A 22736-nucleotide genomic window follows, 5' to 3' on the forward strand; every position below is an offset into this window, starting at 1 on the left:
CTGGGTGAGCCACAGAGGTCCCTTCCAACCCCGACCATTCTGTGATTCTGTGAACAGCGTGTGCTTGCCCACAAACATTTCAAAGCCGGTTTCCCGTGTGAGGTTACCGGCCGCCCACCACGTAGGGTGACAACCGCCCGCCTTGCTCCGAAAAGCCCTCGGCACCTCCCGGAGACAGAGCAGCAACTCCATCGCTGCGTCGCTCCATTATAAAGTCACTGTGCCTCTCCCGCGACTTCCAAAACACTTTGAAAAAACCCTCTCTCAACATTCAAAATCAAGTTCTGTTGGGTTTTTTTTAACGCCGCTTTGTCCTAAACTACTCCCAAGCCACCGCTGCCTTCCCCTCGAAGGGGGAGCAGGGGACAGGTCCTCTCCCCTCTCCCCCCAGCCGCCTCGCCGTGCCAGCCATGCAGGGCCCCACGGCTCCAGCGGAGGAGACCAGCCCAGGCCAGGGCTGCACAGGGCCCGATCCCCATTCCCGGCCCCGCAGCTGCGCCCCGCGGCACGGCGCCAGCGCCGCCATCTCCCGCTCCTCCCCCTCCGCGGCGGGGCGGGGCCGGGCCGGGCGCTACTAAAGGCGCTGGGCCGGGAGCCGTCACGGGTGTGCGGGGCCATGGCGACTTTCGTGCAGCTGAACACCGGGGCCAAGATGCCCATCCTGGGGCTGGGCACGTGGAAGGTAACGGGGCTGGCAGCGGAAGGGTGGCTGTGCCGCTACCGCCCTTTCCCGCCCCACGCCGGGGGGAGAGGGAGAGCGGCCCGGCCCGGCCCGCTCCGGGAAGGGGACCCGGCCCCGCCGCCATCCCGGCCGGGGCTCCCCGCCCGGCACCGAGGGTCGCTTGCTGCCCCGGGAGCGGCTCCCGCGCCGCGGCGGGGCTCTGCCCAGGCACCGGGCCGCCGGGGTCTTCTCCCCCGAGGGGCGGCGCGGGGGGGCGAGGAGGTCTCAGCCCGGCTCCGGAGAGCGGCGCTGGGGCCGGGGCCTTGGCCGAGCCCTGCCCGGGAGGGGGGCGGTGGGCCCGGGCCCGGGAACGCTGCGGGAAAAGCTGATACTGTCAGTGTTGTTTTGCTTTATTTTAATTGGGGACTCGCTTTAGGTTGGGTGGCTTTCTGAATTTTTATCTTGCTAGGAAAAACGTCTTCAGCATACAGCGGTTAGAGTTTCTTGGACGTTGTCTTTTCAGTCCCCACCAGGGAAAGTAGCAGCTGCGGTGATGGCTGCGATTGACGCTGGGTACCGGCACTTCGATTGTGCCTACGTCTACCAGAATGAAAACGAAGTTGGGGAGGGGATCCAGCAGAAAATCAAGGCAGGTGTTGTGAAACGAGAGGACCTCTTCATTGTCAGTAAGGTGAGGATCTGGTGGTATGGGATCTCGGGGGATACCTGGGGTTTTTTGTAGTAACCCCCCCCCAGTTCTTTACCTTTCTACGCCGTGGTGCAGCGTGGAACAATGCAGAACAGCATTGAGGCCACTCCTGAGACAAGCTGTGCCCCATCCTGCATGGAGAATGGTGCAGGGTATGTACCACCAACATGGGCGATGCTTTGATCTTTTCCTGGCGTGAGGCAGTGCTGACCTCTTTCGTGTGGCGTCTGACCTGCTAGTAGGTGGTTTTTAAATGAAGTCTTAATTAACGGAGCCACACTACTTCTGCTGCCTGCCATGACACTGTTCGGTCATGCGTGCTGCACTTGGTATCGTGGGCCAGCCTTGGTCATGGAGCAAGCCCTGTTTGAAGATCAGTAGGATGGCCTAGTTCCACATCGCCTTCCAAAGAGGACAGGCACTCTCCTGAACAAGACAGAAGGGTTCCAGGAGGTTTAACCTAGGAAGTCATGGTGTGCCTTAACTTTTTGTTCGTAGCTATGGTGCACGTTTCATGAAAAGCCTCTGGTGAAGGGAGCCTGCCAGAAGACTCTTGCTGACCTGAAACTGGATTACCTGGATCTGTACCTTATCCACTGGCCTCTTGGGTTCAAGGTACAGTAACAGTAATGCTCTTGGCTTTATGTGTTGTGACTGGCAGTTTTGAAGAGCTGTATGTATTTACAGCCCAGTAATTGCTCCAGCTAACACAGATCATCATGTGTCTGTTGTGTACCAGCACTGCCTGGCTGTGTGAGCCAGGCTGTTGATCTCTACCTCTAAGACTGCTGCTTGCACGGCATCCTCTGCCCTTTTGATCATGGAGAAGGTAGACCGTGAACTAAGGGCAGGCTTCCCTGCTGCAAGCATATGTTATATTGCTCTCATTTTGGTTATTGTCTGTGTGTTGCCTTCTAAAATGCAAAGGATGCTCAGCTGACAATGATGTGGTTCTGCCTTTGTGATAAGGAGCGCTGTGCTTTGCTGCCTGACAAAAATTCTTTCCTCTGCATGTTACAGAATCACAGAACAAGAAAATGTTTCTGTCTTCCATTTCTGTCTTTAATCATGGAGTCCTTTAATACACCACAGATTGAACTGACCTTTGCTGTAGGAGCCTTAGTGTTCCATAGACCTTTGATTTCAAAAGGTGAAGGTTTTTAGTTCCTAACTCTTTTACTGACTGCATGCAAAGGAGCTGATGTCTTGCTTTGAATATTTTTAAATTTAGTCTTTCTGTCAGAGCCTGATCAAAATCTTTTTTCTCCTTGTTGTTTCTGAGAACAACTAGGTTTTTTGTAGCATCTGTCTCTTTAAAATTAGTTTCATATGGATGAACTATTGAAATGAAAATGTGTTGTGGTGTAATAACGTACCAGTAGAAAACAGCTGGTTCTGAATGAAGTTAATACCTGGCCTGTAGTCCGAACTGGGACACAGGGTGTTGTAACATTCCCTCTGCCAGCAACTTAATCAACGAGTCTCCCCATGAAAGACCTGTCAGCAGATCTGGTCCAGTATAGACTCAATATTGGTCCTTATTACACATTTTAGTAGAACACTTTATGTCCACGTAAGAACTGTGTATTTTTGTAATACAGAAAGTAAACTTGTAATCTGGCTCTGGTTCTACAAGTGGAGAGTTATGTTTCACTGTGTGTATTTTAATGAGCCAGAGGACGTTGTGTGCAGCAGAAGTACTTGCCTTTATTGGGATGGCTGTGGGCAAAAAATGCCATAATCCTATGTGAAAGCAAAAGAAAAGACTGAAGAATGTAGATAATGAGTATTAGTATTATGTAATACATATGTAGGTAATGAGTATTAGCATGTCCTGCAGTAGGAGTTTGTAGTATCATGGTCTTCAGCTGGTGTTAACAGAACTGCTCACCAAAGAGTGTTTCAAGCATTTTCTTTGTCACTGACAGGCAGGAGAGGAGCTGTTTCCCACAGATGACAAAGGCATGTCAATACCCAGCAACACAGATATTCTACAGACATGGGAGGTAAGTTTAGCCACAGTAGGAGAATCGTGTGTTCTGTCCTCAGCAGTCTAAATTGTCTGGTGCATGCTGAACTATGTGGAGGGACTCACTGGTACAATAGTGGATTGTTGGGTATCGTTATTTTCCACTTCCAACTTGCTGTGAATTTCCACAGCCTCAGAGAATGAGTCTTTGAGCTTTGAAATGGGCACAAATATACTAATGCTCTTGTCTCTTTCCTCAAACTTGAAATCTGAAAATCTAAATGCTTATTGTGTGCGTCTCATGAAGGACATAAGCTGTGTCAGGAAGAACATGTTATTCAGGCCCTGTCGTGTGCTAGATGCTGACTTTGCACTTCTTTTTGTTAGGCTATGGAAGAGCTGGTGGATGCTGGTCTGGTAAAAGCCATTGGTATCTCCAACTTTAACCATGAGCAGATTGAAAGAATCTTGAACAAGCCAGGACTGAAGTACAAGCCTGCAAATAACCAGGTAAGCTGCTGAGTGACAGCAGGCAGATGTTTGGGTCGTGTTTGTTTGTTTTAAGAATTACTAAAATTGTATTATGAAATAATCTTACAGAAAGAGAGAATGGAGTAGACACACCCTTTAGTTACTTCTGGATGCACAAGGTGCTGGTTTTTATGGGCTTTTTACACTGCTGCTTGGAAATCTGGCAGTGAGCAGCTCCAGAATACTTTTTTTTCTGGGGGGAGGGGGGGAAATGGATGGGAGCTCAGATGAGCTTTAAAAACTTATTTCAGGTAAAGTAAAACTTGGTGTATATGGTGTATATGTATGAGTACCTAACAGAGTTGTATGACCTTTTTGCAACTCTTCTGTGGAGATGCCAGTTCCTGTTACCAATGACTGAGGGAACTGAGCAGGAACATGCTTTATGGACTGCTACAGGTTTAATGAGGGTTGGAAGGAGGAAATGGAATTGCAACGTAGGCCATAGAGTAAAAGTGTCCAGGTATATAGACAGCACTTAAAATCTTAGGGAAATTCAGGTGGTAGGAGACCTTGTAAGATAATATGCTGTAGTTTGCAGCTCAGAGCACCATCAGCTGTGAGATCAGAGCAGGTTGGCCAGGGCTTTACCCATGTTGAAAACCTGCAAGGATGGAGACTGCACAGCCTCTCCAGGCAGTGTGCTCCACTGCCTGAGCCCCTGCCTTGGCTCTGTGGGGGACAGAGGGAGCATTTTCATATCCAGTTTCAACTCATGCCTCTTGTCTCTTGTCCTACCACTGTGCAGCACTGAAGAGCTTGCCTTGTCTTTGGATGACCTTCTTTTGGGTGCTAAAAAGCTGCTACTAAGAGACGTGAAGCCTTCCCTGCTCTAAGCTGAACAAGCTGAGCTCCCTTAGCCTTTCCCAATACAGAAGGCTCGTCAGCCCCCAGCCATCCTGGTGGCCCTGTGCTGAATTCGTGACAGTCGATCAGTCCTTCTACTGAGGTAGCTGGAAAGGGGAAAAACTGGATACAGTATTACAAAGGTGGTCTGACGAGTGCAGAATAGAGACAGATGATCACTACCCACAGTTTATTGGCTGTGTTCCTGCTGCCAGGGCTCACCACTGTCTCATGTTCAGCTCAGCCTACTATGTATGGCCCCCAGGTTGTTTCTAGCAGAGTTGCTTTGCAGGCAGTCAGGTTCCAGCCTATGTTACTGCCAGGAGCTTTTTCTTCCTAAGTGCAGGGCTTTGTGTGCAGCCTTCTTGAATTTCATAAGGTTTTTGTTGGCCTGTTCTTCCTGCCTGAGTAGGTCCCTCTGAAGTGGCAGCCCTGCCCTTGAGTGTATTGACTGGTCCTCCCCATTTGGCATCACCTGCAAACTTGACAAGATTATAGCATGGTGCAAGTTGTTGAAGAGGAATGGAGGTCCCAGGGCAGACCCATGTGGGGTCTATCTAGACATGTCCTTGATTGCCATGGTGTTTGAAGTACTGCAGTCTCAGTTACTGATACCTGATTACAAAACTGGTAAATTTATTGTGGTAGTTTGAGCATATGTACTGAAAAGGGGTTTAAATGCTTTTTTTCAGGAAGCTGATAGGATTGTTCTCTGGAATTCTATTCAGTGTATAACTGAAACATTGACAGGTGCAAAATTCATAATTCTCTACTATATTTTCAATATCAGTTCCAATGTACTTTTAGGATACTTAGTAAAAGCCTTACGATACCTTTCAACATCTGCCACACCTCGTTGCCATTATCACTGTAGCTGATAATTACCCTTGTCTCCTTCATAGAGGTCACTGACCTTATACCTCTCCCTTGCAAATGTTCTCAAACTCTCTGATTACTATAATCTAGTTAAACTCAGAGCAATGGGTCTTTACTCCCTGCCCTTCAAAACTTGTTGTTTCTGAAGAAATGCTTGCAATCCTGAAAGCTTGTCTGTTATCAACTCTTGCCTGTTGGCCTAATAGTGATAGTGCTTCCTGCAAACACTTTCTCTATGCATGTGGTTCATGTGTAATCCAGTAATCCGCTGTATTTGGTGTCATTCCCATTTTTAATTTGAATGCAGTCAGTATGAACATTGGTTTTGTTTGTGGTGAGAAATTAATTTGGCGAGGTAATAATTGCATTACAGTGATCCTAGTACTCCAGTTCAGTAAGGAAGTAAGGCTCTTAGGTACTTGATCATTATCACACAGTGTGGATTGCAATAGCTTAAGATACTTGTTTAAATGTACATCATAGGTTTTTTCACCCTGGTCCAAACATAAGGGTAGATAATGTAGCTCAGGAGTTTTTCAGCATGAGTGCCAGTGGGCAGGTAAGGATGACTTTGCCTTGCTTACACTGCATGAATTCTGTCTATTGAATAGTTGAGAAAATAACCAGGTGCTCTGTTACTCTGGAGTATCTGTGTTTCTGGAGCTGCTGAAGCAAAACAAATATGCATAATCTGTCCCAAAAACTGCATTGCATGTCCTGTTGTCTAATATTCCAACATGCCCCAGAAGGGAAACAGCCGTGCAGGTTGCTGATAGCAGCAAGGAACTAGGAGCACAAATAAAGCACTCAAGGCTGTAAACTGATGCCGTGTTTTGCACTCTTTTGCTCCAGCTGCCAGTAGCACAAGTTTCCAGGGACTTGCCCCAGAATGCAGCAGCAGGCTGCAGAAGGCTCAGGTGACAGTGTAGTCAAAAAGGTTCTTGATGTTGCCTGCTGCAAGAAAAGTAGTGCTTCCTGGTTTGGAACTACCCTGAAAGTCTCTGTATGCAGAGTATTGGATATTCATGTTCATTCACTGCCTCCCAACACGTGAATAATTCCTGTTCTGTGCTGCGTATCTGTGCGTTAGCTTGCCACAATACAGATCCACAGTTAAGGAGTCTACATTCTCTTGTGTAGATATTCGTATTGAAATGCATGGTGAGTACACATGCGTTTATAAAAAGTCTGTAATGGATAGTAAGCTGGAGGTCTAAAATCTGTAGCAGTTAGCCGTTCTCACTGTTTGCAGAGTGGAGGTATTCAGCATGAGTATTGACACAAAGCAAATAAAAATGAATGAAACTATACTGGTATTGAAGTCAATGTGGTAGTTGGGGAAAAAAAAAAGGCATTATAGCATGTTTTGTTAGGGGTGGAAACAGAACTTAGTATTACTGGTCTGCTATCCTATTGTTACGATTTTACAGTTCTCTTGAGTGCATTTTACTGAAGCATTATAGCGAGCAAATACGAAGCTGGTGATTATATGGATCAGCAAAGTTTTAAGAAGTGGTGTTACAGTGTTTGGATCCTTCACTGCAAGCAGAACTGCTAGGGATAGTAGAAAGGGGGTGGGTGCATACAGAAAACAGTGTGTAATGTCGCACAGACACTACAAGTTAGAACAAAAATCAGCCTTTAATTTGGTGAAAAACTAATCCCTGTTAAAGCAGTTAAATCACTGTCAATCTCTGTACTCTTGTGTTGACAGGTTGAATGTCATCCATACCTTACCCAGGAGAAGCTGATCAAGTACTGTCAGTCCAGAGGGATTGCTGTGACAGCATACAGCCCACTTGGCTCTCCTGACAGGCCATGGTAAGACTGGTTTGTGCTTTGCAAGGGAGCTGGCATGGATTATGCTTGAAACTTTGAGACTAGAAGTGCACTATTAGTTATTCATCCAGATACAGATATCTGCTAGGTTGGATCTAGGGAAGTTTCCCACCACTGATCATCTTTCCTCTGTGCAGGGCTAAGCCAGAGGACCCTTCCCTTCTGGATGACCCCAAGATCAAAGAGATTGCAGCCAAGCACAACAAAACCCCAGCACAGGTACGTAGGTGCCAGACAGTGGGTTCTCCTTCCTGTAACACAGCATAAGGGACAGCGAACAACAAAGTAAAGGACAGGCTGGCTCTTCATTCCCTGGTGCCTGTGGTGCTCTTCTGTGGTGTTAAGTAGCAATGCAGGTTTGTTTGCTATGTGGCCTGCAATGTGTGCTTGCCAAGGGCTCTCTAACCATCAACAAGAAACACTTTCTTGACCTGTCTTCAGATGCTGTCATGTTTCAGTCTTCCCATCTCAGGTCCTGTTGCAGAGAATGAAACCTTGTATAGCCTATTAAAAGTCTAGGTGTGAAGGAAGGGAACTGATTATCACTGAAATGAATGGGAAAGGAGGCCTTCCATGTGGAGCTCCACCACTTCTGTATTTGCACTTTGGGAAGTGCTGCTTAGACTTCAGTTATGATTTGAATTGTAGTGCTGCAGAAATGGGTTAAACCTGCTGAATTGTACGGTTTGCAGCAAACAGTTGTTGGAACAGGCTCTGCTTGCCATAGAACAAAAGCCGTCCTGTCTCTGACTGTGGTATGCACCTTGCAGGTTCTCATTCGGTTCCACATCCAGAGAAATGTGATTGTGATTCCCAAGTCTGTCACACCACAGCGCATTGTGGAGAACTTCAAGGTGAGTGATTGTGAGTGACCTGGGCGATGTGGTTTCTCCCTTCTCGCTGCAGAGCAAGCAGTGGTGCCTTCTCACTCTTCCCAGGTCCTCCTTAGGCAAGAGGAGTGGGCTTTTTCTGTCTGTATGTTTATCTACACTATACTGAGGGCTAAACTTAAGCCTACAGTTGGGGAGCTGGAGTGAACAAAGCTTCTGGAAACAGTGTGCTTATAATCTTTGCAGTCACATTATGTGATGCTTCCTGTTCCGTCACGTGGATGAAACAGCTGACAGAGCTTGCTTGGGGCCAGAGTGTAGTAGCACACCACAAATGGCTTACATAGAACAAGCACCATTAAGAAAATAGTCCTGGTGTCCATAAACCATGTCACTGCTTTTGATTCAGTGATCCTCAACTGAAACCAGTATTGGATCTTCCCAAATTTTGGAAGGTGCTTAGTTGCGCTACGTGCAATGTGAAAGTCTGTAGATCTTCCTTTGGAAGAGGACAGAGAGATGCATCTTTCACAGATGGAGGATGAAGGCATTCTGCAGCACCAAGTGCTCTCTAAGCTTCTTAAAACAACTGGCACATAAACTGCAACTTGAGATTGTTTTTAATTCCTCCCTCTCCCTGCTCACTCAGCTAGCGTAGTCTCAGAAATCCAGAGAGCTGTCTTTCCTTCCCCTCCTTCATGAAGCACTTATGTCTTCTAACAAGCACCCTTACACAGTTGACTTGTTTAAGTTTGTGAATTTTGCTTACAGTCTCTGATTTGTTCAGAGTTGATTTCCAGCTGTTTCTCTTGCTAGGTGTTTGACTTTGAATTGACTAAAGAGGAGATGGCAACTATTCTCAGCTTTAATAGAAACTGGAGAGCCTGTGCAATGAGCACGTAAGTGGCAGTGGGGTGGGGTTTTTTCAAGCTGTTATCAGTATGTCGTAGTTCAGTACATGAAGTTACAGGTATGAGAGTTGGTTGGAATTCAGGATATGCAAACTCAGTTTCCTAAGGGCTCATCCTCAAAATAACTTTTCAGAGTAAGATTTTAAGTGTTTGTGTTATAAACCAATTAATGATTAGTATAAAGCAAACTTCAGTCTCCAAGAAACTTTTTGTAGCTGGAATTGCAACAGGAGGCTTCTTATTCGTAATCTTTATTTTCTCCATATTGGAGAAACAAGCATGATGCAGACTCAAATTATTTAATTTTGCTTGTAAAATTTATTTTGTCTTTGTGCCACAACCCTTAGGTATATTATAAAAACTGACCATATGTTCTTCAGGAGTGGGTGGGAAAGTGGGTGAACGTTTGAAAAGTAATACAAAGATTTGCAGCTTGAAAGCCTAAAGCCAGTTAGGAAATCTTTGGAAGGCTGCAAAAAAACTCTTCCTGGCAGTAGACAGTGAAACCTTGAATTACTTGTCTACAAAGCACCTCAGTCGCATCAGCTGAAATGTTCAGAGCCCAAACAACAGAAGGCACTTGGTATCTTTCTGCTCACAAATGCAGCATGTCACAAGGAAGACAGAAACAAATTGACTCTGCCTTTTATACAGTTCAGCTCCTCTCTTGGTGGCTCTTTAGTGGCTGCCGTTGCATATAGTATTTTTCAGGCATGAGATAATCTTTCCTCTTTGATTTCCTTCAGGTGCAAAACTCACAAGGACTACCCTTTCAGTGCAGAGTACTGAAGATGATTTCCTGCCTTTCTCCAGACTTCTCAGATACTCTTCTGCTGTTGCCTGAGTTGTTTACGTAGCTTTCTCACCTCACTGCATCAGACCCCCTCTTTTTTTCTTCCCTCCCTCTGCAAAGATGCAGTATATATACTCAGTGACTTTCTGTTTTCTTTTGTGGAAGAAGGAAATGCTAAAATGGTTCTGAAGAGCACACTGTGTGGACTAGTAGATTGTTTTTGCCAAACTGCATGTCTGGAACTGGTAAGCAGAAAATATTGAGAAAGTTTGAACTAGCAGTCACTTTTATTTTGGAATACTGTGAATTGGAGCCAGTGACTATTGTTGTCTGGAAGGACCAGGATATGGCAGATTTACATAATTAATGTGAAGTCTGCTTTTTTCTGATTACTTTGGGTTTGGTTTTGGTTTTTTTGTAACACTCCATGCTTTTTTCTCTAATTGGAAGTACAAGTTGGTTTCTGAGTACAGCAGTTTCTACGTGGGTAACTCTGAAAAGCATATAGGTCCTGGTTTCTTGGTGATATAAAAGCTGTTTTTGCTTATAATAAAATATAGTTTCATTACTGTGTGTAGTGAGATGGTTATTTCAGCAATGCTGTGATGGTGGAGTAGCTGTATTATATCAGCTGTCTCTAGAAATTACATAAAAGCAAGGAAAATTACTGTCCCCCAAGCAATCATCTGGTGTTGATGTTAAGTTCTTACATTCCTCCTGCTAGCTGTCTGCTGTTCTCATGCTAGTGCACATGTGGAACAGCTGAGTATGATGAACCTGGGGCCATTGATGACTCTACTTGAGCCTCTCCTTAGAGCTAGAGCTGTCTGACAACTAATATACTGATGTTTAAATCAGTCTTTATTTTACTCAAGTGATAGTGTATTTTGGCTAGCAAAAAACTTACTCAATTGAAGACATTAAGCCTGCTTAATCCTATGGGATTGTTCAAGTAGTAAGCAGTAGACAGCTTGCCCTTTCCAAGCAAGCAGCACGTGATGCAGAAAAGACTGCTGTGCTTGTACAAGCAACCATTTGCAAATAAATTCGATATGGGTTTCCAAGAAACTTCTGTGTCCTGAGCTAGCAGATCGGAAACTTACTGCTCTGCTCAGGGAGGACAGAAAAGTAGGCTCATACCCAGATCTTGACATTTGAGGTGTGTTAGTTCCTTGGGTTTTTTATGGTTTTGACAATACTTGCAAGTAATGGTTTTAAAGTTGTTGCCTTCTGAGAGCTGCTGAAGACTATTCAGAAAATGCATTTGGGCACTTGGGAAAACAGTGGCTAGTGTTGGGGTGATTTTCTTGTGTGTTCTTGTAAATGTTTTTCCAAGGTCTGGGTTGATCTAGAGTATGAACTGTCCTTTGAAGGAGGCTGTGTAGGCCTGGCAGAAAGCAGGTTCTTTCTGAACAGGTAAAAAGGGAGACTTCAGAACTGTTAATGCATAACCACCCCTAAATGGTAGATGTAAGGTAGGATTCTGATTCCGTAGCTGTATAGTTAGTGTACCTTGAAGGCAACTCAGCAGTGGCGATGTAAAAATGGACCATGGAAGCAGTTGTTCTCAAACTATTTGCAAAGTAGGTGGTTTGTTTCCTGGTGCTGATAAAAAGGTACTAAGGAATCATACTACCTTACTTTTATGCTTTCTGATAAGTACTAACCATTATACTGAGAAAACAGATTTTTATCTTCAAATGTTTCTTTTAAATCTTTCCACTGGTGCTGAGGCAAAACTTTACATGCAATGTGGTTTTGGTCAGAACAATTTGCAATAGGCTGAACAGACAAGACAAAGTTAACTTACAGCGTGAGGAGGGAGGAGAGAATCAATGTCTGACTTTAAGCAGTATTCTCCTAGAATGCTGATTCTCCTCACATAAATTTATTATAATTGCTTTAAATTCTGGGCTTAAAAGCAAATGCAAAACGCTCCAGCTCTGCAAGTGTTCTTGTATATCTGTAATGCAATAAATAAAAGCCCGAAGGCATCTAAAAAAAGCAGAACAGCTAATGTTCTTAGATTAGTCTGAGCTGTGACAGAAAACTGTTTGGGGCAATGTTCACTTTCTTGGGAATAACATTTTTGTGAAAAGTGTGTTCTGGCAAGAAGTTACACTGAAGGTCAGGGTTTCCAAAATAGGACATTAGGTTCTGTTGATTTCCTCTGTTTTCATTTCACTGTAACTTTATGAAAGCTTGTGCCTGAAATTTTCCATTCTCGGAGTAGGAATTTTACTGGAGAAGTCTTTTGGACAGACTGGTCTGCAGCAGAAGGAAGACTAGCCAGCACTCGGGGTGGAGTGGTATTGTAACAGGCGCGCTCTGTATTTTGCTGGATGACTTAGAGGGAAGGAATTTGGAAAGGGTTGCTCTGGGACACAGTGCTTAACTGGCAGCAGGCTTGGATCCTTGGTGAAGTATGAGAGCAGGAGTAGAGGAGAAACAGAGAAGCACCTGAGCAAAGGGGCAATGATGTGTAACCTTGAACAGAAAGCATGCTGTTGTCAGAAAGGATGAGGAGTGGGAAGGAAGGGAGTGATAGAAAACCCTGTTGCCCAGAATTATTTTGGGTTGCTTCTGCATGGCCAGATATAATTAAATAAGGCTGAGATCGAGGAAGAGCCAGTCAAGCGTTCATTTAATCTTGGTTGATCTGGGGGTTGTTACAGTAAAACAAATGGCTGTTGTACCCCTGCACTTGTACCATGCTCTCTGCCTGCAAGGGTAGAGATTTGCTTTCATGTCCTAAAAGGTAAGGTGGAAAGATCAAAGAATTAGATATCCGGAGCCTCGCATTCCTGCGAACTGCGCTCTTCCTGCTGTAACTGTTCACAGCATTTGTTTTTGTAGTGAGATTTGACAGATCTCTAGGTTTCTGATCAAAGACATTTTTAAGGACAAATACAGTCTTGTAGCTCTTCCAATGAAAAGTGGTTGTGTTTGTTTTGTGGTTTTGATTTCAGAACTCACAGTTCAGCTCCACATTGTTGACCTCTTGTACTAGACTTTCTCAGGCCTCTGCTGCAGCAGTGAAGCCAGTGTGATACTGTAGCACACCATAGGAGAGAGGAGTCCAGCTTACAGGGAAGATTAAGAGCAGGAGACGGGAAAAATCATGTTCTTGGGACCAGTGGAATTGGTACTTGCACTCAAAACTTGTTTCACTTCCAGCTGTACTCACTGCTTCAAATGATACCAGATTAGCAGGCCTTTTTTCATGTTAAAAGAAAATGGCTCTGATGGAATAAATCTGATTTATTGGGGAAAATGGGTAGAGAAAATCGACAATTACTTAACTGGAGGAGGCAAAAGACCTTTTGAGATTGGGGGGGGGGGGGTGGGCAGCAGAGGGAGAATGCAAGAAGCAGCTGGAATTGGCATCTTCCTGGATGGAGGTAGGATACCACACATAGTTGTATAGGCACAGTATGTTTCAGGTTGCAGTTGATGTTCCTTTGGGAGAAAATGATTTCTGATATTTGAACATAAATACACAAGCCTGCCTGACTAGAATCACTTTTTATATGATGCTCTGTAACTTGGTCTTTGTTTTTCTCTCTGGGGAAGGAGAGGGGTGGGATTTCTTGCTGAGTTCACGAGACTCCCACAAGTGCATACTGTAATGTTTGTGCAGAGTTGTGAAATCTGGGGCATAGGAAGCTACATTCTTCAAAACAGGAAAAGAAAGTCCTGTATTTGGATTTTTAATCTGTAATCACTATGTTTGAAGATATGATTAGAAATCTGGAGTCTTCTGCTGAATGGGGACACAGAACAGCTGCTCTAAAGACCAGCTGAACTGAACCAGACTAAATACCCACTGCAGCCTCCTGTCTCCGACTGTGGCTGAAACAAGCTGTTGAAGATGAGTAAGCTGAGCATTGCAGTGCTGTGTTCTTTAAATATTCTGGCAGCAATGTAAGATCTTCTGTTTTTAATAGCCATCAGTTAACTTGTTCACTTACCTTGTGAGTCTGTTACATTTCAAGGGAATGATATTTCACACCTGTGGATCTTGTGAGGAATTGTGCTGTCTTACTTGGTTTGGGCTTGTGTGCTGCTAGATTCATTAGATGCTGCTGGTTTATACAGTGGAGGGATAGCAGCTGGTCTGTTTCCAGTCATGCTTTCCAAGCTGCTCCAGATTTGGTAAACTTCTGGCATAGCTCCCTGCACTGGTGTCATGTCAAGGAAAATATTAGCCTACTTAATTGCCACCTATATAAATTATTCCTATGCCATTGATTATCCTAGTCAGTCCTCTATAAATCTTTTTTACAATATAGAGGAAGGTAAGGGCCAGAACTTTTTGTGCAGGACTGAATGCAAAAAGTTCATGGAATGGGTCTCTATCTTATTGTTTCTTTTTTTCCCTTCATTCTGTTTGCTTTTGAATGATATTGAGCTCAATAAGAAAGAGCTTGGAATTGTAGTAGATGGAAAAACCTGAGCAGCAATGATCAGCAAAGAATTGTGAATTTTACCTATTGTTTGTTACCTACATTATCCTATTTTCCCTCTAAAGCATGCATGTAACGCTTTTTTTTGTTCATCCCCTTTGGAACTTTTAATGAAGGCTTGACTACCAGAATGGATGAACTGCACAATAAAAGCTCATGTCATGGGACAACATGTTGTGAGACAAAGGGAAAATGCTGAGCTAAGGTGTCTTCCATTTTACTGGGTTCAGTCCACTGGCACAGATAATCTCGCTGCTGACTAGTCAAGATGTATCTGGGTTTGGTCTAAGAGCACTGTTACGTAGCTGATGGAAACTGAAAATTATCTGGGAATAACAGAAACATCTTGCTATAGTTCAACAGAAAGCTGATGATTACGCTGCTGAGGAGGCAGGCACACAGGAGCAGAAGCTGCTAGTCCTTCAGGAAGCTTAGTCCACTCACTAGAGCTGGTCGTGGTGACTTGAGCCTATTTATGCTGCATCTGATACTGGGAGAACACTCATGTTCTTTTCCTGAAGCATTTTGTTTGTATTGTGGCGTGTTCTCTCCTGCCTTTTAGAGATGGCCTTGTTATTTTCAGGTCTATGAAGTGCTAGATCTGTGGCCCCTTGCACATCTGCTCCTTGCATTAGACATTGATCTAGCTTGGGGATTAATAACTAACAAATGCTCCACGAGTCACTGAAAAGTACATGGAGACAGACTGTCACTGCGTGTACCTTGAGGCTACCTAGATAGCAGCATGCAGTTGAATTAGTTACAGCCACAGAAAAGGGAGGGGGTTGAATGGCCATCAGTACACACTGACTTATTAACACAGGTTTCAGGTGAATCTGGAGACTAGAAAGTTTCCAGCGCTTGTCTGCATGTGGCAATGCTCTCTGCTACCTCTGCCTTAGGTGCCTGCGCTGACAGAAGAAATGAAACTCTTTAAAAAAGATGGGTGTAGCTTGTCCCTGCCTCTCTTCTGCTGCAGTGATCTGACCAACAGAACACTTGCTCTTCGTTAGTCAACTGAATTTACAATAGCAGTAAAACAAGCCTGAGTCTCTACCCTAGCCTGCCATGACAATTTTTATTTTCTTAACAAGTAGGTTATATGTAAAGCAAAGTCTGAACTCACAAAAAACCACAGAAGAGGCTGGAAGATTTTTTGGAATCCTCAAAGCCGAACACAAGGGAGATCATACTTCATAGTTTCCTCTCTACTGCTAGCAGATGCAGTTAGAGCAGTGCCCTTCTGGCATGGATGTTGTGGTGGGTGAAGTGGGGAAGCTAGGAAGGGCGCTTCCCAAGTGGCTTACAGCAGCAGGCTGGCTGCCATCACGGGCTTCTGTGAGGCAGCAATGCTCTGCTAGAAGGCATGTTGCCTTTAAGTCATATGGCTGAAGCTCTGCTGCAAAACAGAAGGTACTTTATTTCTCAGTAACTGACATCACCCCAGCTTTTCTCCTTTTACATTTACTAAAGCCTCTGCAGCTGAAAATGATCTATTGTCTCCAAAACAAACACACAATCTCTGGCTTCTAACTTGTTTTGAATTTTTTACTATTATAGGGCTACTGTGCTCATCTAGTCTGACTTCCTGCCTACCACCATCTATAAACATCCTGTAAATAGCTTCAAGTCCCAGAGCCGTGTTTAAATTGGAATGTTGATAGAAAATTCCTGTGAAGTAGAGAATATCTCTAGACAGGCTGTATGCCACAGCCTTCAGTGGGTAGTGCTCCTGCTGCTGTAGATGGACAACTGACCACAGGCTGAATGCCTGGAAGCAGAGCATCTTCCATGCAGCTCCTTTTCTGACTGTGGCTGTGATGATACCCTGTAGCTGACCTTTTAATTTAGCATGTTCAGGGGGAGGAAAAAAGAGAGTACCTATTACAGGCACCTTCCTGTCCATACCACTGCACTGGAACTGTTTGGTGTCAATTGCTGATTAGAAGAATTGCTGTAGGAAATCCAATTTGATGGAATTACTTTGCCATTTCTAGGGCACCTGTTATTCAAACATCTTGCAGAAGTCTAAAAATATGTCATTTCCTTTATAGACTTTAAAACCTCAACTACAAAGAAAATCAGTTGGAAAAGGATGTCCATGAAGTATATATCCTAGCCCTGAACCTTAATTACACAATCGTCCTTCCTCTCTGCAGGCAGTGCTGCTCCGCATTGTTCTTCTGCTGGGCTGGAAGAGCCGCAAGCCATTAGAGGAGTTTTGAGTTGCCTGTTAGAGTTCAAGAGCAAGAAGTCTGGATTAACAGATACCTTATTAAAACTCCAGCAGGTGCATGGGCTGCAGTAGCAGTTGGTTTTTTTTTTTTTACCAGAGAAAACAACATCCAGTGACATCCTTGGAGTCAAAACATAAGCAGATAGTATCTAGGGAGCAGTACAAGAGAGCGAAAATTTACTGTTGGCTGCTATGAAGTTGCCCAACTTTTCTGCTTGTTAAATAAGACAGTTGCCAAACAAAATAATTCCTCTGTGTCTATTTTATCAGACTCTGGATTTGCTGGGAGAGATTCACAGTATTAACTGCAGCCTTTCTCCTGATAAAGGCAGTATTTATATACTCTTGTAGATATGATAAACCAAACATACAAATCTCCTACCAGTTTGTTAGTTTTTAGCAGTTCATAAATAGGAAACCTCATTAAGAAAACTGCTTCTGAAACATAGTTCAGCAGTGTCCTCTCAAGGGCTTTGTCTGTTACGCTGAAATTACTGAACTAAGAATCTCAAGCAGTGTTTTGTCTTATCTCCTAAAGATGGATTGTCTTACATTAACAACTAAAAGATAGTGTATGTTTTGACCTTTTGTCCAAAAATAGAACCCCTAGGAGAATTCAGATTTCTCCAAAATTTGTCAGGATTGATATTTATTACAAAGACTGTTCTTCACAAATCCCGAAGATTCAGGTTTATTAAACTTCTATATCATTATTAAATGATGAGAGAAGATCATGTTTTGCTCCAACTGGGTATTTTGCTACAAGAGCAGAGCAAAGATACGGATAAAGGACTAGATATGACTGTGGTAGATAATAAGGGAAGCAAATGCATGCACGCTCAAACACTGCTCTTCCGAATGCCTGTGAGCTACCTTCTCCCATCTTGTAATACATATTCCACTTATATTGTGATTTAATACACATGAAGTATTACAGATTGCTTGAAACAATGACATATGGTCCTGATCCCAGAGGATCTGAAGATGATGCCTATGTTAGTCTTCCAAAAAATGATAGTTCTTGTGATTTTTTTGCATCTAGAAGAAGAGAGTATGATTAAAACCCTTAAGGATATAGGCCTAAGGCTAAGAAGAAGCAGCTTTTATCCCCTGACAAAAGCTCTGCATAACTAAAACTCTGAACTACAGTAAACACACTAATGTGAGTCTGCTTAGTGTATACAGGGCAGTGGCAGTTAACGCTCTGTAACCTTCGCGCATACCAGTGACCTTGTTGTGAGAAGATAATGTATCTTTGGCTTAGCTGGAATCGCCAAACTTCCCTGCGATATTTAACTGTTCTCTTGGGAACTCTGAAGTCTGCAGCATGCGATGAGATAGGTGGGTAACCTGGGAAAACAGAATAAATTGCCAGTCTTGGTAAGTCTGTAACCATTCTGTTATCTAGGTGCTGCCTTAATAATGTTGGCATCGATACTTAGGCACAGCTTTTCCCTTCAAAAAAACTTACAACTCTCATTCTTAAAATGGAGTTTATTTACACTACTGTCTCTTATAAGAAGTAGCCAAAGAAAACAGAAAAAAACCCTGCTGCCTATTTATTTTGGAGTTTCTGGCCGATTTTGATTTTCAGACCACGGTTTGGTATGCATCTGTTACAAGATACTGTAACACACAGCGTACCTGCAAACATCCCACTGCCGCCAACCCCTACAAGACAGGCAATGCTCCAATAAACCCTTGGGCTGGATTTCAGCAGATGTGGATGTGACCAAGTACTGGCTAAGGTTCCCTCTCTTTTTAAGTGGGGCTGTCAAATACTGTCCGTTAAGAGGCTATCCAGTGATAATACAGTGTTGCTAAATGAGGAGGAGAAGGAGGCACTCCATTGCCTAATGCACAGATGCAATACTGCTGCTTGAAAGCAGGGAAGGTTTCCATCTCCTCTAGCCAATTAAACATCAAACACCTGAATAAAGGTCCCAAACAGCTGGGTTACTTCAGATTGCAAAAAGATGCGTGTAGGTTCATTTGCAGAAGGAATGCCAAAGCCAGAAGTAGAAAAGCACTGTATTTGTTGAAATGCTGGAATGGGTGCAATAGGTGCGTGTTTGTGGTGAGCAATGAATAAATGTCATAAAGTTACAGTGCTGGTGGGGTCTAACTGCAGCATATTTATATCACAAGGTGGAAAAGTTAATCTCTTGTACTTGATGTGTTCTAATGAAGGAGACTTGACTCCTTACTTTTTAATGGAACTTTCTGTATTCACAAAGAAGTAACCTACGTAGTGTCTGACAGACAGGAGGTTTTGCCAGTCCTAAGTATGAAAGGGGTACTTCGTTCCACTGGCAGAGGGGATTTTTCTGTGTAAAGTTTAACACCATTAATAATTTTGTAAGGTAACCTCTTACCTTCAAGTTTTCCTCAGCATGATGTGGAGTGACAGATTTGGGAATTACCCTCCCATTTCCTTGAACCTGGAGCCAGAGAAGCACCTGCAGGAACATCATTTAATCATTATCTGTCTCGGAAGCTGAGGTGACAGCATGGGAGCACATTGACCAAGAGCTCAGGACTGGGCGGGGATGCTGTGTGTGGAGGTGGCTAGCATGCCAGTTAAAGCCCAAAGCCATTGGCAATCTTCTGTCCATCATTAAAACTAGTGTCACAGGTCATATTTTTTTAAAGCATTGCAGTGTGTATGAGACACAGCTGGAACTCGGCTTTCCATAATACCTCTGTCAATAGTTACTTTAGCACAAGTGGGGAAAAATGCATGTCACCAGGGAAAATACTATGACCAGCATTAACCTGAGCTGGGGTTTTGTTGCAGTTGAGTGCAATTTCCTTGATTTGGGGCTCATCAGAAAGGGAAATATCCTCAGGCTTGGACCTGTGAAAACAAAAAGCAGACATCAGCAGTTGAATGGCCCACCGTCTTCTCCCTCAAGCATTGCAGTGTAAGAATGTTATTTAAATGCTAAGAAACCATCATCTTACACACTTTAATTCACCATCTTCTCATTGCTCCAGTCCCTACCTTCATTCAGTTCCTTTCATCTCAGGCTGGCAGGTGAGAACAGGCATGTAGTTTCTAGTATAGCAGGTCACTGTAACACATTTCAGTCCAGCCTGGGATCAGGCCGGGAATTTCTTTGGTCCAGATCCTGAAATTTTCATCTGGAGAATTGGGCAGCTGTCACGTTCTTCACAAGCACAGCTGCTCTGGTAAACGCCCTGTCCCGGGTTGGAGAAAGCCATGAAGACTGGAGTAAAATCAAAATTTCTTCAAGTCATCCATTTAAAAACCTGATCCATTTGCTTCAGCAGGACTGCAAAGTTGCTGTTTTCATAAGCATGTGCTGCTTTGGTTTGGGTTTTTTTTTTTAGTTCAGAAGTTTTCTTATGTGTTTAATAAGCTCACACAAACTCAATAATTATCTTCACAACTTTCACCAACCAATTGATCCTTTTTCTCCTAAATACAAAACTCTGATAACAGCACGGGTATGAATTAGTGGATTGCATATCACAGTAAGTGTGAGGGGGGTTTCTGTGTGCTTGTAATTTTTAACAAATGAGTATTTTTCTAACTACATCGGTTTTACTCTGTGAGGGTTTATGCACGTCCTAAGACTGGTTTACTTTATTGGCCCCAATCCGTGTCTAATAAGTCTCGCAAAGCATTCTTACCATGGCCAGTTGGGCACTCCAAGGGGACAATATGCAGTGACAGAGATCCCTTTGGACTGGCAGAACTTCATCAGCTCTTCCTGAGGAAGATGGGGTGGATCTCAATCTGCGAACAAAAATATTAGGTTTCTTCAAAAGCAGAAGGTACTTCAAGGTTTAGCATCTCTATGGTGACCTACCAAGCTGCCGCATCAGCTTTGAAAAGGTTGTTCTTTTTGCAGCCTTGGGGTTTTTGAGAGTCAGCCAGTATTTCAGATCATTTCCCCTTCTTCCCAACCCTGCCTCCAGCGAGGCCCAGTCTTCATACATTAGCTTCTCTTTCCAGCTGCCTGCCTCACTGCTTATGGCCTCTCGCAGTCCCCATATCAGTGGGCTCCAGGTTCAGCTGTGCACATCCAGCTGAAGCACCCGCCTCTGGCATCATCCCGTCCTACCTCTTCCCCCCGGCAGCGCAGCCTGGCTCTGGTGCCACCTATTCGCGCAGCCACCTCTTCCGCGGGGGCTCGATGGACGGAGCAGGGTCAGCCCCACCGCGTTCTCCGCTGCAGAGCTCAGCTCTCGGCCTGCGCGAGCTTGGTGGTGCAGCCAGAAGAAGGGAGAAGTTTGCACTTTCAGCCCAGGAGAACAATTTCAGCCCTTGAGAACAATTTACCTGATCGTTGCAGGTTTGTGTCTTAAGCCTGGTGCTGCCATGATACAATTACGGGTAACACTGGTTTGCTCAGGAGTCGATCTATCTGTTTGCGGTTGAAGTTGGAGACTCCAACGGCCTTTACCATTCCTGCATTCCCCAGCCCTTCCACAGCCTAGAAACACTACAGAATCAGACTTGCGATCTTTTTTTTTCACATGGAAAAAATGCCTGCGCAAAGACTTCAGTGGTAAAACTCATCATGGCTGGAATCCTCTCCTGATGTGGCATCAGTGTAGCACATTGAACGGTGGGACCCTGGTCAAAGACTCAGGCTGTCACGTCGTGTGTCATCATACAAATAAATAACAGCATTATTCAAGATTAACAATCACTACACTATTATTATTTCAGTAATACAACTATCTTGAAATATTATCCCCAGGTAGATCCTCTGCTCATAAATAAAAGAGGGTGTTTTTTTAGGATAATTCCTCAGCTAACAGAGTAATTAGCACATTAAAAAAAAGCTTGTCATTTGGACCAGGGCAGCTCAACAAGGAGCTAGAGCAGGACACCAGCCCATCAGCGCAGACTGATTCCCTAAGGGAGATGTACCATGTATTGGTGGCAGTACAGTACAGGCGGTGCCGTGTCCCCCCCCCCACCCATTTTCTTTCACACTACAAAACGATAAAACAGCTGGACAGCCCTAATGAGATGGGCACCTCCAGCAGAAAAGAAACAGAAGAAAATAATGTACTACCAGCCTTTAGAGCAGAAGAGACACCTCTTCCAAAGCAGAAATCATTTTTATTTGAAGCTGCTATCATAAGCAGCAGCCTGAAGTGTCCGCAGCTCTAGCGATGGGCTTTGGGCAAGCACCGGTACTTTTCCAGAGCTGGGGGGGAGTTTGGATGCTCTGGGTATGTTGGCACGGGTGTGTCGGCTTTCCTGGGGTCTGGACATCTCGGCTGCAGTGAGGGATGAGCATGGCTACAGCTGAGGCCACCGACACACGTCCAGAGAGTGGTGTGGGGACTGAAGCGACAGCGTATGTCAGCGCAAGGCACCGCAGGGTACACAAACAGTCAAAGGTTTCCTCTTGCCATGCCCACCCAGCCAGTTTAGTAAGCTGCAGACATAAAAATACCTCAGTTTTGGCCAAGTAACACAAGAAGGAGCCCAAGGGCACAGAGAAATCAAGAATCTGGAATTCTTCACATCAGAAATTCTCTCAGAACTATTCCCAACCTGGAAACCTTAAAGTTTTCAGGCTGTCATTTCAAACTAGCAAGAATTTTTTGGCCTGTCAACAAACGTACCTCCCACGGACCCAGAAAATCTGTATCACGGGGAATGATTATGCCTCTTCCATCTGCAGGAAACAGCTCCTCTCCTGCCCATCACCACAAAAGAAAAGCGAGTTTAAGGTAGGCTGAATCCTAAGTAGTTAAAGAGATCACTCAATTTCTACAAGCGAGTGGAACTGGAGACCGGCTGGATATCCAGGCTCATGTTTGTGCTAGGGACAGAGGTGGCCAAAACCAGTAAACTGTATGAACAGAGTCATCTTCAAGAAAATCTGTCTCTTGAGCATCAAGCTGTCCTGCAGGCAGAGGAAGGGCAGACGCTTTCACGTGCCTCACTCAGGCTGGGGAAGGCCAGGGATGTGACACACGATGGGCAAACGAGGATTCATTTAACCTGGGGCTAGAGAGAGAAGAGAAAAATAGGAGCTAAGTAATTCACAACTGTTTGATCCTGGATGAGCAAAATGA

The 22736-nt window shown here is 44.3% G+C and overlaps 1 protein-coding gene across 1 annotated transcript; it reads left to right on the forward strand.

The window, feature by feature from the left end:
- The first annotated feature begins 543 nt into the window (after nucleotides 1-543).
- LOC104337123 (aldo-keto reductase family 1 member B1) lies at nucleotides 544-10533 on the forward strand. The gene is made up of 10 exons (XM_075440758.1): nucleotides 544-682; nucleotides 1185-1352; nucleotides 1869-1985; nucleotides 3299-3376; nucleotides 3727-3849; nucleotides 7307-7413; nucleotides 7569-7650; nucleotides 8202-8285; nucleotides 9078-9160; nucleotides 9919-10533. The coding sequence occupies exons 1-10, from the start codon at nucleotides 617-619 to the stop codon at nucleotides 9959-9961; spliced, it is 951 nt and encodes a 316-aa protein (XP_075296873.1). The 5' UTR covers nucleotides 544-616; the 3' UTR covers nucleotides 9962-10533.
- The last annotated feature ends 12203 nt before the right edge of the window (nucleotides 10534-22736 follow it).

The sequence above is a fragment of the Opisthocomus hoazin genome, chromosome 1 (genome assembly GCF_030867145.1).
Source record: "Opisthocomus hoazin isolate bOpiHoa1 chromosome 1, bOpiHoa1.hap1, whole genome shotgun sequence".
NCBI classification, from domain to species: domain Eukaryota; kingdom Metazoa; phylum Chordata; class Aves; order Opisthocomiformes; family Opisthocomidae; genus Opisthocomus; species Opisthocomus hoazin.

What these genes read in the sequence shown, in the direction of transcription:
- LOC104337123 (XM_075440758.1), top strand. Translation starts at nt 617, where the DNA reads ATGGCGACTTTCGTGCAGCTGAACACCGGGGCCAAGATGCCCATCCTG. An exon ending in ATATTCTACAGACATGGGAG is followed by an intron (nt 3,377 to 3,726) that starts GTAAGTTTAGCC and finishes TCTTTTTGTTAG; the next exon opens with GCTATGGAAGAGCTGGTGGA. An exon ending in GGCTCTCCTGACAGGCCATG is followed by an intron (nt 7,414 to 7,568) that starts GTAAGACTGGTT and finishes TCCTCTGTGCAG; the next exon opens with GGCTAAGCCAGAGGACCCTT.